The 14,758-nt window shown below is 35.6% G+C and overlaps 1 protein-coding gene across 2 annotated transcripts in view; it reads right to left on the minus strand.

Moving 5' to 3' along the window:
• LOC142343152 (uncharacterized) overlaps window positions 1–14,758 on the minus strand; it is a 91,440-nt gene that overhangs the window by 22,119 nt on the left and 54,563 nt on the right. For both annotated transcript variants that reach the window (XM_075394849.1, XM_075394847.1), the window contains exons 7-8: window positions 12,828–13,074; window positions 10,439–10,605 (exon numbers count right to left, since the gene is read on the minus strand). In XM_075394849.1, the coding sequence (XP_075250964.1) occupies window positions 10,439–10,605; window positions 12,828–13,074 (414 nt within the window). The remainder of the gene's footprint in view (window positions 1–10,438; window positions 10,606–12,827; window positions 13,075–14,758) is intronic.

The following is a 14,758-nucleotide window of genomic DNA, read 5'->3' on the forward strand; positions in this document are numbered from 1 at the left end:
TTAAGGGAACTGACCCAAACATGTGACCTAAAATTGGTAAGTGAGAACCTCATTACACGAAACAAAACATTCAAGTTCTATATTGACCTGTTCTTTACAAATTTTGAATCAGAGGTTACCAGGCAAAGAACAAAAATAACTGATCACTATTCGCTTTTCCTTAAATTGAAGAATAAAACAAACTTAGAAACAGATTTCAATTTTTTTCAATCAAGAAATTGGGCAAAAATAGAAAATCCTTTTCTACAGGAAAAAATTAGTTTCATTATATGGCAGCGTTTAAAACAAATTGATCTTACCGAAACAGAAATTAATGATAAATTCAAATGTTCACAAAGAATCGTGCAAGAAGTTTTACAATCACTATTTACCTAAGAAAACCAAGAAAACATGCGCAGAAAATCTGGATTGACAACGAAGTCAAAAACGCTGCCGCAAAGAAAAAAAAGGTTGTGGAAGAAAGCACTCAAAGGTCAATCAATATTGGCCAATAACGAATACAAACAACAGTGAGGAAGGTATAAACTTTGATAAGAAACAAAATGAAGACTTTTTAACAAAATCAAATTGAAAAGGGTGCAGCAAACACAAACCGGAACTTTTTTAAAGTTTATGGTGACATAACAGGCAAAAAAATTGAAAATCGTGGAAAAATACTATCTCAAGAAGAAGTCAACCATTTAAATGATTTTTTACATCGATCGGAAGGAAATCATTTCTAAAAACAACCGATAAAGCAGAACATTCCATGTTTCTTGCCGATATTACAGACAACGAAGTTTTTGATATCATAAATAATGCTCCGAATAGGTACAGTTATGACCTCAATTACTATTGCATCAAGAAATTTTCTAATGTCCTAGTCCTTTCTTCTCAAAATGGTTCAATGAATGTTTCAATGGCGTGTCTTAAAATTGCAAGTTTTCCCATTTCACAAATCTGGAGAAAAGAGTATACCATCAACTATTAGGCCAATTTCCTTATTACCAACGATAGCAAAGATCTTCGAGAAATTGCGTCAGAGAAGAATAATCTCTTTTTTAGTTAAATTTAATCTGCTCTCAAGCTCCCAGTTTGGTTTCAGGGTCAAAAGAAGTACAGTTGACGCTTTTTTGTTTCTGATTGAACTCTTGCGACAAAAATTATCTGATAAATCCGTTGTCTGTTTGCACATACCTGGATCTCAAAAAAGCTTTTGATACGGTAGACCATAAAGTACTATTAGGCAAATGTTATAATATTGGTTTGAGAGGTCATGTTTTCAATATACTTAAATCATACCTAACTAACCGCTCTCAGTTTGTTCAAAATGCAGAAGTTGTTTCAAGTACTGTTTTTGTTGAAATTGGAGTTCCCCAGGGAACGGTACTCGGTCCTCTGCTTTTCATAATATACGTGAATGATTTGAGCAATATGCAAGATGTTGACAATTTAACTAATCTTGAATCTAACATTATACTTTTTGCAGATGACACAGTGATTGAAACTTCAGCCAGAGCCGAAGAGGTTGTGATGAAACACAAAACTCATTACAAAAATGTAATCAGTGGTTAACTAAAAATAAATTAGCAATCAAAACTGAGAAAACAAAATCAATGTTTTTTGGGAAAAGTAAAATTTACTCCAAGAAAGAACAGATTAACATCGATAAAGAAAGAATTGAAAACGTTGACTCAATACGTTACCTTGGAATAACAATAGATAATAAATTGTCTTTCAAAAATCATATTGAAGTGGTTAAACAAAAACTAATAAAATTCAGTGGACTGTTCTATAGACTGAGAAATTTTCTTAGTAAAAGTCAAATGATTCAGGTTTTTAAAAGTTATGTTCAGCCGGTAGTGCAATATGGTATACTGATTTATGGAAATTCTGTTTTGTCAGATATTTCTTTGATAGACTCAAAATTAAAAAAACACTCATAAGGATAATTTTCAATAAGAGAACGTTCAACTCAGTGAGCGATCTAAGGAGAAAATTTAATCTGTTTTTAGCAAAAGAACTACACTGGTACGAAGTACTTAAACTGTTGATAAAAATGCTAAGAGACGAATGTGTAGTTACTCACGTCAAATCTTTCTTGAATGATAACGAATTAAACAGAGTAAATAAAAGAAAAACAACGATGTGTCTTGATTGCGGTGATCGAAAAAATGTGACAAACCGATTGATGTTTAAGGTTCGAAAAATATTGAATTTGTTGGTTTTTCTTAAACCTTCCTTTGTAAATACGGTTTTAAAAATGACATATCAGCAAATAAGACATTTTTGCCATATGTTTTTATAAAATTACACAATTGACAACCCAGACTTTTCAAGTTATTTCTTTTCAGTACGTCTAATTGTAGCCCCCTGCACTCCAGGGGGCTACAATTAGACGTAATTATCGGTTTATTTATTTAATTATTTTGTTTTAACCATTCATGATTTATAGTTCAATTACTATAGTAATTTTCTTCCGGTTCGTAATCAACAGTTCTTTGATATTCCTACATTGTGAGGCACCTGAAAACGGATCAACTGATGATCTAATGGTGTTCTCTTTTTTGTTGAACTTCATTGTACATATTTTTTGTGCACAGTAAATAAACTTCTTTTGTGTTGCTCGATAACAGAAAATGAACAATTTATTATTATTATTATTATTACTTAATAGAGCAGCTGCTGTCTGAAGGCGCTATAAGCGTTACGAGAATAAATTGGCCTAGAAAAAAATTTACGCAAAATGTTGAAACAGAGCCGACATATTGCAGAAAAATAAGCAGCAAGCAGCCATAATGCCATTCAACTATTTAAAACTCAAATTTCAGACCCAAGAGTGTAAGTGAAGAATCATTTGAAAATTTAATTAATGATTAAAAATGATCTGAATCTGCATATGTACCAAGAATCGGAACAAAAGATGATTAACTCAACTAATTCCGGTCACAAGTACAAAATTACGAGGAAAAAAGGCAAGACACCTTACCTTGCATGATCAGCTCAGAAGCTCCAACAAATTGTAAAATGGAAAAAACGAACAGACAAAAAATTGGTAGTAGGACAGTCTGGTACAAAAAACCAGCAGGACAAATTGCTGCAAACTTTGAACGACTTGCTGCCAACCTAATCGACTAACGTCGGTGTAATTGAAATCAAACGAAAGGCGAGAGGTTGACTTCGGTAGTAACCAGCTTGGGCTTAGAAAGACCAGCAGTATTAAGCGCATTAGGAGGGGGTTTCGCTTCGCGTTGAAGAGTGCAGGAGTTGTGTTTAGGGGAAAGAAAGGGGTTGAAGGGCGATTAAATAGCAGAAAACCGCCTTTACGATGAAAACTGCCCATAATTTTAAGTCTTCCCAGAAACGTCGGTGAATTGTAAACTAAGACCAGCAGAGCTCTGAGAGAGCAGCTTAGTAGCCTAATGCCCTCCACGCTTTACCTGTTAATCCCGTTTTTCTGGACGAAAAACTAAGCCTCTAACAAAAAAAATTGCATATAAGGACTGCAGGACTAATACAATTGCTACAAACATCGGGGGTCGAACACTAAAATTCGGAGCCACCCTTCAATCATAAACTTATGTCTACTCAGAAGTTTCGGCGAACCGCATGCCTAGATATTAGTAAGGCGTAAGGATCTATGAGAGCTGGTCCTTTATCCTCAGTTCTTTATCTGTTTATCCCTTTCTTGAGGACAGTAAGTTGAAAGCGTCAAACAAAGATCAGACAAGCTGAAAATTACATTAATGGTATAATTGCCGCAGCATGTAGCCTATATCAATTTTTGAGGAGGCCATATTTACTTAAACTACATAGCTGGCAGATTACCAAAAAATAGCCACGATAGCTTCGTAGATCTGCAGTTTCAAACAAAAACCGACTAATATCGGAAGAACCGCCCTTGAACGACAGGCGAGGCAATTTAATTCAGGGGCTGTAGCCTATATCAATTTTTCTTTATGGCTGCAAAAAAAGTTGACCACGCCGGGAATCGAACCATGAACCTCCCGATACCTGACCAGAAGCCCTGCCCACTCGGCTATCAGGCCCTACTTTTTGCAAGGCTGCCATCGTTTTTTATTTTAGCAACAAGCTTTACTTCGGAATGAGAACAATAGAGATCACTAAAAAATAAAAAAACGAAAGCGTGAAAAGGTCACTTGAGAAGTCAAAGAATGTTCTAGAAGCGCAAAAACGGTCAAGCAAAAATTTGCATAAAAAGACTAACACGTTTACAATAAATGCTATGAACTTCGTTCAAGAGCAATTAAAACGTTAAACAGACCAATAAATCTCTTCTTTTTATAAAAAGCTGAGAAGTTATGTTTTGATTAAGAATCTGCATAACTTATTGCTGCTGTATTCTATTATCTGCTTTCAAATAACCTTCCATTTTTTATTTCAGTTTTCAATACCTACTCTGTTGATTCTATATTATTTTTCTGAGCAACTGCTGCTAAAAGACTCTTTGAGCAGAATCAGATAAGAGTAAAAATAGGTTAGAGAAGTAGTGAAGATTTCAGGCAAGATGTTGAACAAGCTGTGAGCTATGTAGAGCTAAACAAAATTTTGTTCGACGAAAGTAAAAGACATAGCCGGAAAACTCCGCAATTGACTCGAAGTAAAACTTAACTTGTGTCCTAGCAAGCCACTATAACAAAACCGGCAGATTGCTGGAAAATAGACGCCTTTCACGGCCACCCCCACTAACCACTGCGGCACGAGTCACTTAATTGTCCTCTGCTGCAACCGAATTTATATTAGCAACAAGCTTTCCTTCGGAGCACTAGAGATCACTCAAAAATGATGAACGAAAGCGTGAAAAAGTCACCTGAGAAGTCAAAGAATGTTCTAGAAGAAAAGCTTAAAATTGTCAAGCAAAAAATTCGCATAAAAAAGACACACATGTTTACAATAATTGCCATGAACTGCGTTCAAGAGCAATTAAAAAGAGAAGTAAAATCGAAAAAAAAAGTTCTAGAACAAAACGTTCAAGCAAATAATTTGCATAAAGATACAACTACAATAATGGCTCCAAATTGCGTTCGAGAGCAATTAAAAATAGTTCAAATTTTTAATCTAAAAGTCTAACTTATGAAAGATGGTGAACAGGACTTCCGAATGTATAATTATTTGTTACTAGGGTTGAGAAAAACCACCTTACCCAAAAACTAAGAACATAAAGGGCAGATTGCTCGAAAATAGCCGCGATAGACGCTTGTGGCTTTCCATGAATTGGAACAACTAAAGAAATAGGACAGACAGATTGACCACCAGTCCCTTAATAGACTACTAGACTTTTTGGTTTAGATTCGGACTGTCATTTTTATGAGACCCATACGCTCTATAACGAAAAAGCCCTAAAAGAGCTTTTCAAAACTATTATTCGAAAACAAAAACTTACGACTCTAATACTCAAGAACTAGGGCATATACGTTTGGCAATACTTATATGCACAGTATTAACCTTTAACTAGTAAATGTTCCTAAAATTTTAAGTTCATTAAGCGAGTTCAGAAGTCATTTTTTTAGTGAGATAAGTCACGCAATTGACCTAAAAGCAGAACAGATGACGTCAAGGACACAAATTTTAACTTCAAGGTAGTAGAAATCACTGACACTGAAAACGTCAATTGCAAGAAGTCAGGTCGTAAGAATCATCGATGGAGACGACGAAAAAAAACATAGCAGGACAAGTCCTGAAATACAATCCAAAAAATTGAATGAAAAACTCAGAAGTACTCTAACTGACCAGCAGATCAATTGAACAATGCCAGATAAAACACAAACAAAATAATCTCGAAAAGTTGAGAAACAAACAATCAAACAAACGAAGCAAAAATATACTCATTGCTAAAACTCTTGAAGCTTTTACCCCGAAGGCAAAATTTGATCCCTTTAAAAATACCTACTTAAAAAATATGATCAGAAACAATTTTTGTCTCTGGAATCGGTCCACTATTATATCTGCCAGATCTGAAAAAAATTCATTGGCCCTTGAAGATCGATTAACTCCGAAAAAGACAGAAAAAATTTTAAAAAACGAAATCAATCGCAAATTTTGAAGGAATGTTGCCAAAAAACGTGATATTAATATCTTCAGAATCATTTCTTTGTCTCTAGAGGCTAGCCAGTAACCCAATTCCAAGCCCTAAAGCATCATTGGCTCAAAGATCGATAGGCAATAATTTTTAGAAGACATTTCAAATTTCAAAAACAGAAATTCCTTCTATTAAAATGTTGAAAACCATTTCATTGCCTCCTGTCAACTATGTAAACATACCCGGCAGATTGCCTGAAAATAGCCGCCGTTGATTCCAATAAGCATGATTGGGATTGAAATAACAGATATTGAAAAAAAAAGATTTTTGTACGAAAACATTTTTTTAAGTCCGATTTATTTTGATGGCATTTCGTAGTTCAACATACTTCTGTTTCTTAGAGAGAGGCTACAGGGGCTACTATCAATAACAATAAGCATTAGAGAGAGGTAACTAATACTTATAGGAACGACGTTCAAATAGCGGGCATCTAAAATTGGGCTTTATGGGTTTATCCAGTTTCTATTTCTGACTTCAATTTTTATACTGACTCTGTTCATTTTGAATTGCTTTGCTGAGCAACTGATGTTCAAATTCACTTTTAGCAGAATGAGAGAAGAGAGAAACTAGCCTAGAGAAGTCAAAAAGATTTCACGCAAAATGTTGAAAAGGCGGCAAAATGAGGTAAAGCGAAACATTTTTTTATTCGAAGTAAAAAAAAAAATAGGAGCGCTATAATAGCCGACTGAGAAGATGAGGGCGGCTATTAATAACTTACTTAGATACCCTGGAGGAGATTAACTGACTAATGAGGCAAGCAAAACTGATTAAAAGGCAAATAATTTCAAAAAACTTGAAAAATATTTTTTTTAATTTTATCAAAAAATTCCTAAAAATCGAAATGTTATATTAAGACCATCCCAGCAGCTTGAAGGAGCACTAAAACCCACTTTGGGCCTCTAATAAAACTTAATGCCGGCTGGGCTTTACCTGTTAATCCCGTTTTGAACGATCAAAGTCATTGAAAAATGTGTGAAAACATCTTAAAATACAGCGCACCAATACAATTAAAATTCTTTGAATTGTAAAAAAACCACGCTGTCCACAAAAATAGCCGCCATCGCTTCGCGGCTATTAAAAACTCTGCTTCGAAAAAACCAAAAGTTATCAAAAAATTTTGCTCTCTGAGCGAAATTGTTTTCACACCTGTTTTTCTCGCAATTCAAGCGGTATGCTCAAAAATCATTCTCGGTATTCTCTACTGTTCAATTCTTTCACCCGTTTGACCAAAACACCTAGATTTTATGTACGGCATTGAATTTTACACCCTTCTTTAAATTCACTCGAAAAAATAGTCAATCAAAACAAAGGCACTCCACCAAAACTCCTCTTCAAGTCGTAAGAAAATAGGGCCATTATAATGTCCCGCTGAGAAGGTGAGGGTGGCTATTTTAAAAAACAAGCGAGGTGAATAACATCCCTAGGTGTCATTTTGTGGCTATCAATGACACAGTAACTTCAAAAAATTGCCGAAAAACTGAGGGCTCAATTCTGATACTGTACCGAGCGTGGGGAGGGAGTTGATTGTAGCCCAATTTAGCAGGGGCCAATATTTTTAATAAGATGGTTCGAATTAAAATATTAAGAGCTTAATATACACTACCTCATTTAAAAATTGAAGCCAATTTCCTGGGACTTTCATTTGATTTCTAGTATTAAACTGCTGATAATTCTGCTGCTTAAAATTGTGAATGATAGAGCAATTTTGATCACACAAAATCCAAGCAGCACACGGCGAAGAAGTCACCCTGGCATTAAGGAATTATATGAAGTGTTTATAGATAGCCGGCAAACTGCCGGAAAATAGCCGCCGTTGACGCGCTTGATGCACATCGTGATTGAAACAGAATAAGAAAACATACCCGGCAGATTGCCGGAAAACAGTCGCTGTTGATTCCAATAAGCATGATTGGGATTTAAAGAACAGAATATATTGAAAAAAAAGATTTTTGTACAAAAACATTTTTTAAGTTCGATTTATTTTGATGGCATTTCGTAGTTCAACCTACTTCTGTTTTTCAGAGAGAGGCTACAATCAATACCAATAAGCATTAGAGATGGTAACTAATACTTATAGGAACGACGTTCAAATAGCGGGCATCTAAAATTGGGCTTTATGGGTTTATCCCGTTTCTATTTCTGATTTCAATTTTGTATACTGACTCTGCTCATTTTGAATTGCTTTGCTGAGCAACTGATGTTCAAAATCACTCTTAGCAGAAAGAGAGAGAGAGAGAGAGAGAGAGAGAGAGAGAGAGAGAGAGATAGAGAGAGAGGAACTAGCCTAGAGAAGTCAAAAAGATTTCACGCAAAATGTTGAAAAAGCGCCAAAATTAAGTAAAGCAAAACGTTTTTTTGTTCGATGAAGTAAAAAAAATAGGAGCGCTATCATAGCCGGCTGAGAAGATGAGGGCGGCTATTAAAAAAGAAGAGAAATTGTCTGATTTCTTAATTTGTTTCGGTGTCAAAAAGTGTTCTAATTTGGAGTGCAGTTTCAGTAAGATTCTAGTACTATATACTTAATAAGGCCGTCTAAACTAAAATATAATAAACTTAATACCAAACACTCAGCTAGCAAACACTCTAATGAATTTGATAACCTAATGCACTATGACTTAATGACCGGGCTTTATCGCGTCTCTTTTGATTTTGCTCTTTTGCAATTGACCGTATTCAACACATTGCGTTAAAAGAATAGGGTAATAATCTGAGCACAATCGCTTTACAATATTGAAGTCTCAATTGTCGGAATGGGAGCAAAAAATTAGTTCCAAAATACTTCCAAGCATATGAGTATGCAAATCAACAATTTGTATCAGCAATAAATCAGTGCGCAAAAATTCTAACAATTTTGCTTATCAGAATGAGGCGAAAAGATTGACTCCCAACGTACTTTGGGAAAACTAAAATCACCAAGTCGAATCCACTGGACAAATTTGCGTTGATCACAGCTTAGGCTTGCCTCCACATCAGCAAAAACACTTCGCAATTTGTCTTCTGTATTACCTGGTTTGACAAAAAACCGATCCTCGAGGAGGTAGATATGCAAGTACAATGCAGAGAGTAAGAAATGGGTTACTTAAGACACGAACACAAAATTGTTCACAATTTGAATAATAAATTAAACTAATAGTACCCAAGAACGCGTTACTCATTGCCAACAGGAGTTCACTATGATGACCGGCCGTTCGATCTGATCGCAAAACAACTGTATAAGGGTGACCTGCGAAAACTCCATTATCATTCACCGAATCATCAAGCCATGTTTCAGTCAGACAGACAACAGCGGGTGAAACTAAGCTTAAAAGCTGGCAAAAGTTTAGTCTTCTGACTTTCAAGTTGACGTTTCTGCAATCGCAAATTTTTACTGCTTTACTCTCTCAGCTTTAGTTAAGTCTGGTGACACATATACACAATCGAAATTCTCATAATCCCTCAATGCTACTGACTTACGCAGAAACTGATTTCGTTTTATCATTTCTTTAAACTTGAGAAGCAATAATTGATTTCCTGTATCACGTTGTGGTTTTCCAATCCATTTACATTGATCATCAGATGACACAAGAGATACAGTCAATTTGATTTGCAATTTTTTCAACAATATCGTAGCCAGCACAATTGTCAGATGCCTTTGTCCCTTTTACAATTAAATTTAATCTTTTTGCATCTTTAGGTGATTGATCTTGCTGAATTGCAGCAAACAATGTTGCTCGAGTCTGTTGCTCATTTTTCAAGGAATTCGTAACCGCTTCAGAGTACGATTCCGAATGTTTCAACTGATTAGAAGCGCAACAAAAGCCGCAAGTGAAGGGTTGAGAGCAGTCAACATTAGCGGGCACCAAAACTTTTGAATGTACAGGACAATTCGTAGTCGTGCATGCTATCAATTTTTCAACTAGATCATCACTGGTGGAACCGATATTGTTACGTGTTCGCGGAAGCATTAAGATTTTAGCCTATGGAACCAATACTGCAACCGACGGCTTAAGGAGATGGAAAGACTGATAGTGTATGGAACCAATACTGGCACCGGCGGATATGTTTTGTTCAAGTCCCTAGCTCAATTTGTTCTATTTAATAAGTTTATCACAACAATTAGGCTAACACAACACCAAAAAAGACGCTCCACCGATTAAAAAAAGACGCTCCACCAATACTCCTCTTCGAGTAGTAAAAAGACAGCACACCAAAAAATCCAAATCTTTGAATTGTAAATAGAGGAGAGCGCCTAAATAATAGCCGTTGAGAGGCTGAGGGCGGCTATTAATTATATGAAGAGTTGGGTTGTTCATAAAATAGGACTGCGATAAGAGCTGGCTGAATAGCTTACAGTGACGCACAGAATCGACTTTGGCTCACCGCTTTGGCATTGACATTGGAATCTGACAGAGGGATGTTGTTAGACACGGCGAGGAGGGATGGTGCAGCGCTCAAAGTCGGCACTGCAGAATTTCCAGAAGTGGTCGTCACTGTCGGAGGTGCTCGCAAGTTCACTAAACTCTGACCGATGTTCTGACCGAGAGTATCTAAAACATCAACATCTTTAACTCAATATTCACATTCAAGTACTTCTATTTCAGGCATCGAGGTTTTAATCGTACGAGACCCTGCTCTTCGAGTTGCATATCAGAAGAAACCATTTTTTGCTCAAAAGAAGTATTTAGTGTGAAATTGTTACTCATTGCTGAATTTTAAAAATTTTCAGCCCTATAATGCTATCAAACAATTTAAAACTCAAATTTAAGGCCCAAGAGTTTGAGAGAACAAACATTTAAAAATTATATACTGATTTTGTTTAAAAAATAATCAGTGAATGTCGTACAACTGCAGATGTACCAAAAATCGGAAACAGATGATTATTTCAACTATTTCAGTCACAAGTACAAAATTACGAGGACGAAAAACAAGAGGACTCGCCTGCTACTGAGCATTGTACAGAAAGTTCCAACATTAACCTTGGAAAACGTGATAGCACGATCAGCTCAGACGCTACAAATTGTGAAAAGATTTCTAAAATAAAGCTTTAATTTCCCAATTAATAGTTTTAAATTGCTTGTTTTGCCTTGAGTTTCAGGCAAGAAAGAATCAATCATTGAATATAAATGAAAACCAAGATTTTTGAAATCAATTGAAAAACAGACCTTAGGCGATCAGAATGAAAGTTGAACATCATTTTTCAAAAAACGCGCTTTTACCGAGATAAAGATTTCTTAACTTATCTTAACATTTCTTAAGATTTCTTAACATTTTTTGATGCCATACTAGTACAAGTATTTAATCTCTACAAACAACATCGCCGGAAGAATTCCGGAAACGACTCGAAGTGGAAATCCACTTAAATGCCATCCAGCTACTCATCAGACAAAACGTGCCTCCGTTAATTTAGGATTATCTGAAAACAAAACCGTAATACAAAAAAGTAAAAATCAAATCTTTTGAAATATGATAAAAAATCTGATCAAATTTTTGAGATCCCGAATTAACTATCTCTGTCAAAATTACTTAGTCAACACATCCAGTACCTACTAAAACCACTCTTGTAAAATTTTAGAAATACTTGAAGCCAAAACATTAAAAAAATAAGCTCTTACAAACAACTTTGACTAAAAAACTGGCGAACGTTTAGAAATTTTTTAATATTACAAAAGCACCTAAATTCAAAGAAAAATTTTTTCCAGCCAATAGGGTATCCAAATGCTCGCACAACAAAAGGCAAGCCATAATAGGCCAACAAACTTGTCTAAAGTCCAGAAAAAAACGAAAAACTGCAAAAAATTAAGAAAAATAAATCCAATTTTTGCCATTTTTCGTCATATTTTTCAACAAAAAAAGCTTTATATCAACAAAACTGCAGCCACTTGTAAACTAAAAATTGCTCAAGTAACAGGGCTCTTTTCAGTGCCCATTTGAGGCAGTAAAACAAAACAAAAGTAAAAAAATCGAGAAAAATCAAAATCATCAAAATACATGAGAAACTACCGAATTAGCATAAAATTCAAATAAATTTCCAGAAACCTTCAAACCACTGCCAAAACCAGCCTAAAGTGAAAAGAAAATCATAACCAAACCTCTTTACCAAAAAAACTGCTTTAAAATGCCGCACGTGAACAAAAAATTTTACTCGCTTACAGAATTTTTTTTTTACATCTCAATTTCTCGCTCTCTAGAAAACAGCGATATGAACAAAAAACCACTCTTTTCGCTCCACTTTTCATTTTTTCAGCAACAAAATCACTCCAAATTTTTTCACGCGTTTCATTTCCCGCTTCAAAATTCACTCCATTAAAATTGATTAAGAAAAGGACTTCTCCAATATTCCTCTTCGAGCCGTAATAAAAAGACAGCGACCCAATACAATTCAAATTCTTTGAATTGTAAAAAGGACTTCTCCAATACTCCTCTTCGAATCTTAAAAAGACAGCGCCCCAATACAATTCAAATTCTTTGAATTGTAAAAAGACAGAGCACCAATACAATCCAATTCTTGGATTGTAAAAAATTAGGAGCGCTATAATACCCGCCTGGAATTGCTGACGCGGCTATTAATAATGCTAACAAAGACGGGGAAAATATTATGAGAGCTATGGACGGCGAAAACAACCCAAGAGACCATAGGGGTACATTTGAGAGCAATGTACGGACAATCCAGCAGAACCATAGGGGGTACTTTAATATAAATCGAACCATGAATGATAACGCTGAAAAGCAAAACTATTTGAGTAAAAGGTAAGTGTGCTCCTCAGCTTACTTATCATAGGCGTGACACTGATCTGTGGCTGAGTGAGCAGTTCCTGTACGTCTTGAAGAGAGGCAGCAGCGGACCCAGCAGTTCCTGGAACTAGAACCAATTGTTGCTGGCCATTCTCAACAGAGCGCAGGGTCAACAGTCTATGGGGCACACTCTTCTGAGCACTAGTGGACGTAGAGGGTAGTTGGACGAGGTTATTGCTCTGAGGAGATGCAGCAATCAGGGATGCAATGTTGGGCGAAGAAACCTACAGCACAAACCATCACTTTTAGGCTCCGTCAAATTCGTTGAGATAGAGAAAAATAAAGATCTTTGATAGTTAACATTTCTAAATGTTTGAAGTCCGCGAATCTTTAACGTTAGAAACTGGTTCAAATCCTAACTCAAATTTACTAATTAAACACCGAACTTTCCAAAAGAAAAACATAGCCGGCAGATTGCCGGAAAATAGCCGCCGTGGACGCGCTAGACGCACATCGGGATTGAAACAGGAAAAAGAGATAGAAATCGACAAAAAATTTTCCTGAGTTTCAAAAATTGTTCTAATTCAGTGTGCAGTTTCAGTTCGATTCTAAACCTATACTTATTTCAGCTTCTAAACTGAAGGGTAATAAGCTTAAATTAAGCTTAAAACTAATATCAGCCAGCAATCTCTCTAATCAACTTTGATAACCTAATTGAAAAAGTCTTAATGACCGGGCTTTATCGGTTTATCCCGTCACTTTTGATTTTGCTCTTTTGACCTTGACTGTATTCACTATATGGCGTAATTCATTGCGTGAAAGAATTTAAAATCTATTCAGTTGAAACAGTGAGGGAAGTAAGTCAGAAGTCAAACGAGAAAATCGTGACTGATGTGAAAGGAAAAACGTGATCAAAAGGTAAAGCGAATTAAAAAAAAACATAGCAGGACAAGTCCTGACGTACAATTCAAAAAACTTTCATTGACTAAACAAAAACTAGACCTAGAACGGACTACGGTTGAATTGGAAGATCCATTTCCAAAAAAAATCAGAGCAAAAAAATTTTCAAAAAAAAACAGAAAATCAAGGTCAAAATGCCGCATGTGAACAAAAAAAACCACTAGCGAGAAAAATAAATTTGGTTCGAACAAAAAACTAGGCCTAGAATGAGCTATGAATGATTGGATAAACCATTTAGAAAAATCCGATCCAAAAAATCGAAAACATAGGCGGCAGATTGCCGGAAAATAGCCGCAATAGACGCTTGTGGATAACCTTGAATTGAAACGACTAAAGAAATAAGATTGACAGACCGACCACCAGCTTTTTTATAGATCACTAAACTTTTTGGGTTAGATTCGGACTGTCATTTTTAGGAGGCACGTTTGCTCTACAAGGAAAAAGCCCTAATGGAGCTTTTTCAAAATGAATATTCGATAAAAAAAAAACTCAAAACTCTATTACTCAGGAACTATGGCATATAAGTTTGCCACTACTTAGATACACACTATTGACCTTTAATTAGTAAATGTTCATAAAACTTACAGTTCCATGTGATTTCGGAAGTCATTTTTTTATTGAGGTAAGTCACGCACTTGACCGAAAAGCACAAATGACGTCACAAACACAAATTTTACCTGCAAAGCACTAGAAATCACTGAAGTCATTGAAAAAGTCAATTCCGGGAAGTCAGGCTAAGACGAAACAAAAATCTGTTAGACGATATAAAAAAAAATTAGGAGCGCAATAACATCCGCCTGGAATTGTTGACTCGGCTATTAAAAACAGTAAAAATCAAAGTGAAATTGCCGCATGAGAACAAGAAACCACTAGCGATAAAGCGAATTTTTGTTCAAACACAGTTTTTTAACTCTACATTAAAATTAGATCGAAAAAATTTCACGCGGCCAAACCATTCGTTTTTTTTTGCTCCACTTCCTGCTTCGGCGCGACCAAAATCCTTACTCC

Source organism: Convolutriloba macropyga, chromosome 7 (assembly GCF_964194025.1).
Source record: "Convolutriloba macropyga chromosome 7, txConMacr16.3, whole genome shotgun sequence".
Taxonomy (NCBI): domain Eukaryota; kingdom Metazoa; phylum Xenacoelomorpha; order Acoela; family Convolutidae; genus Convolutriloba; species Convolutriloba macropyga.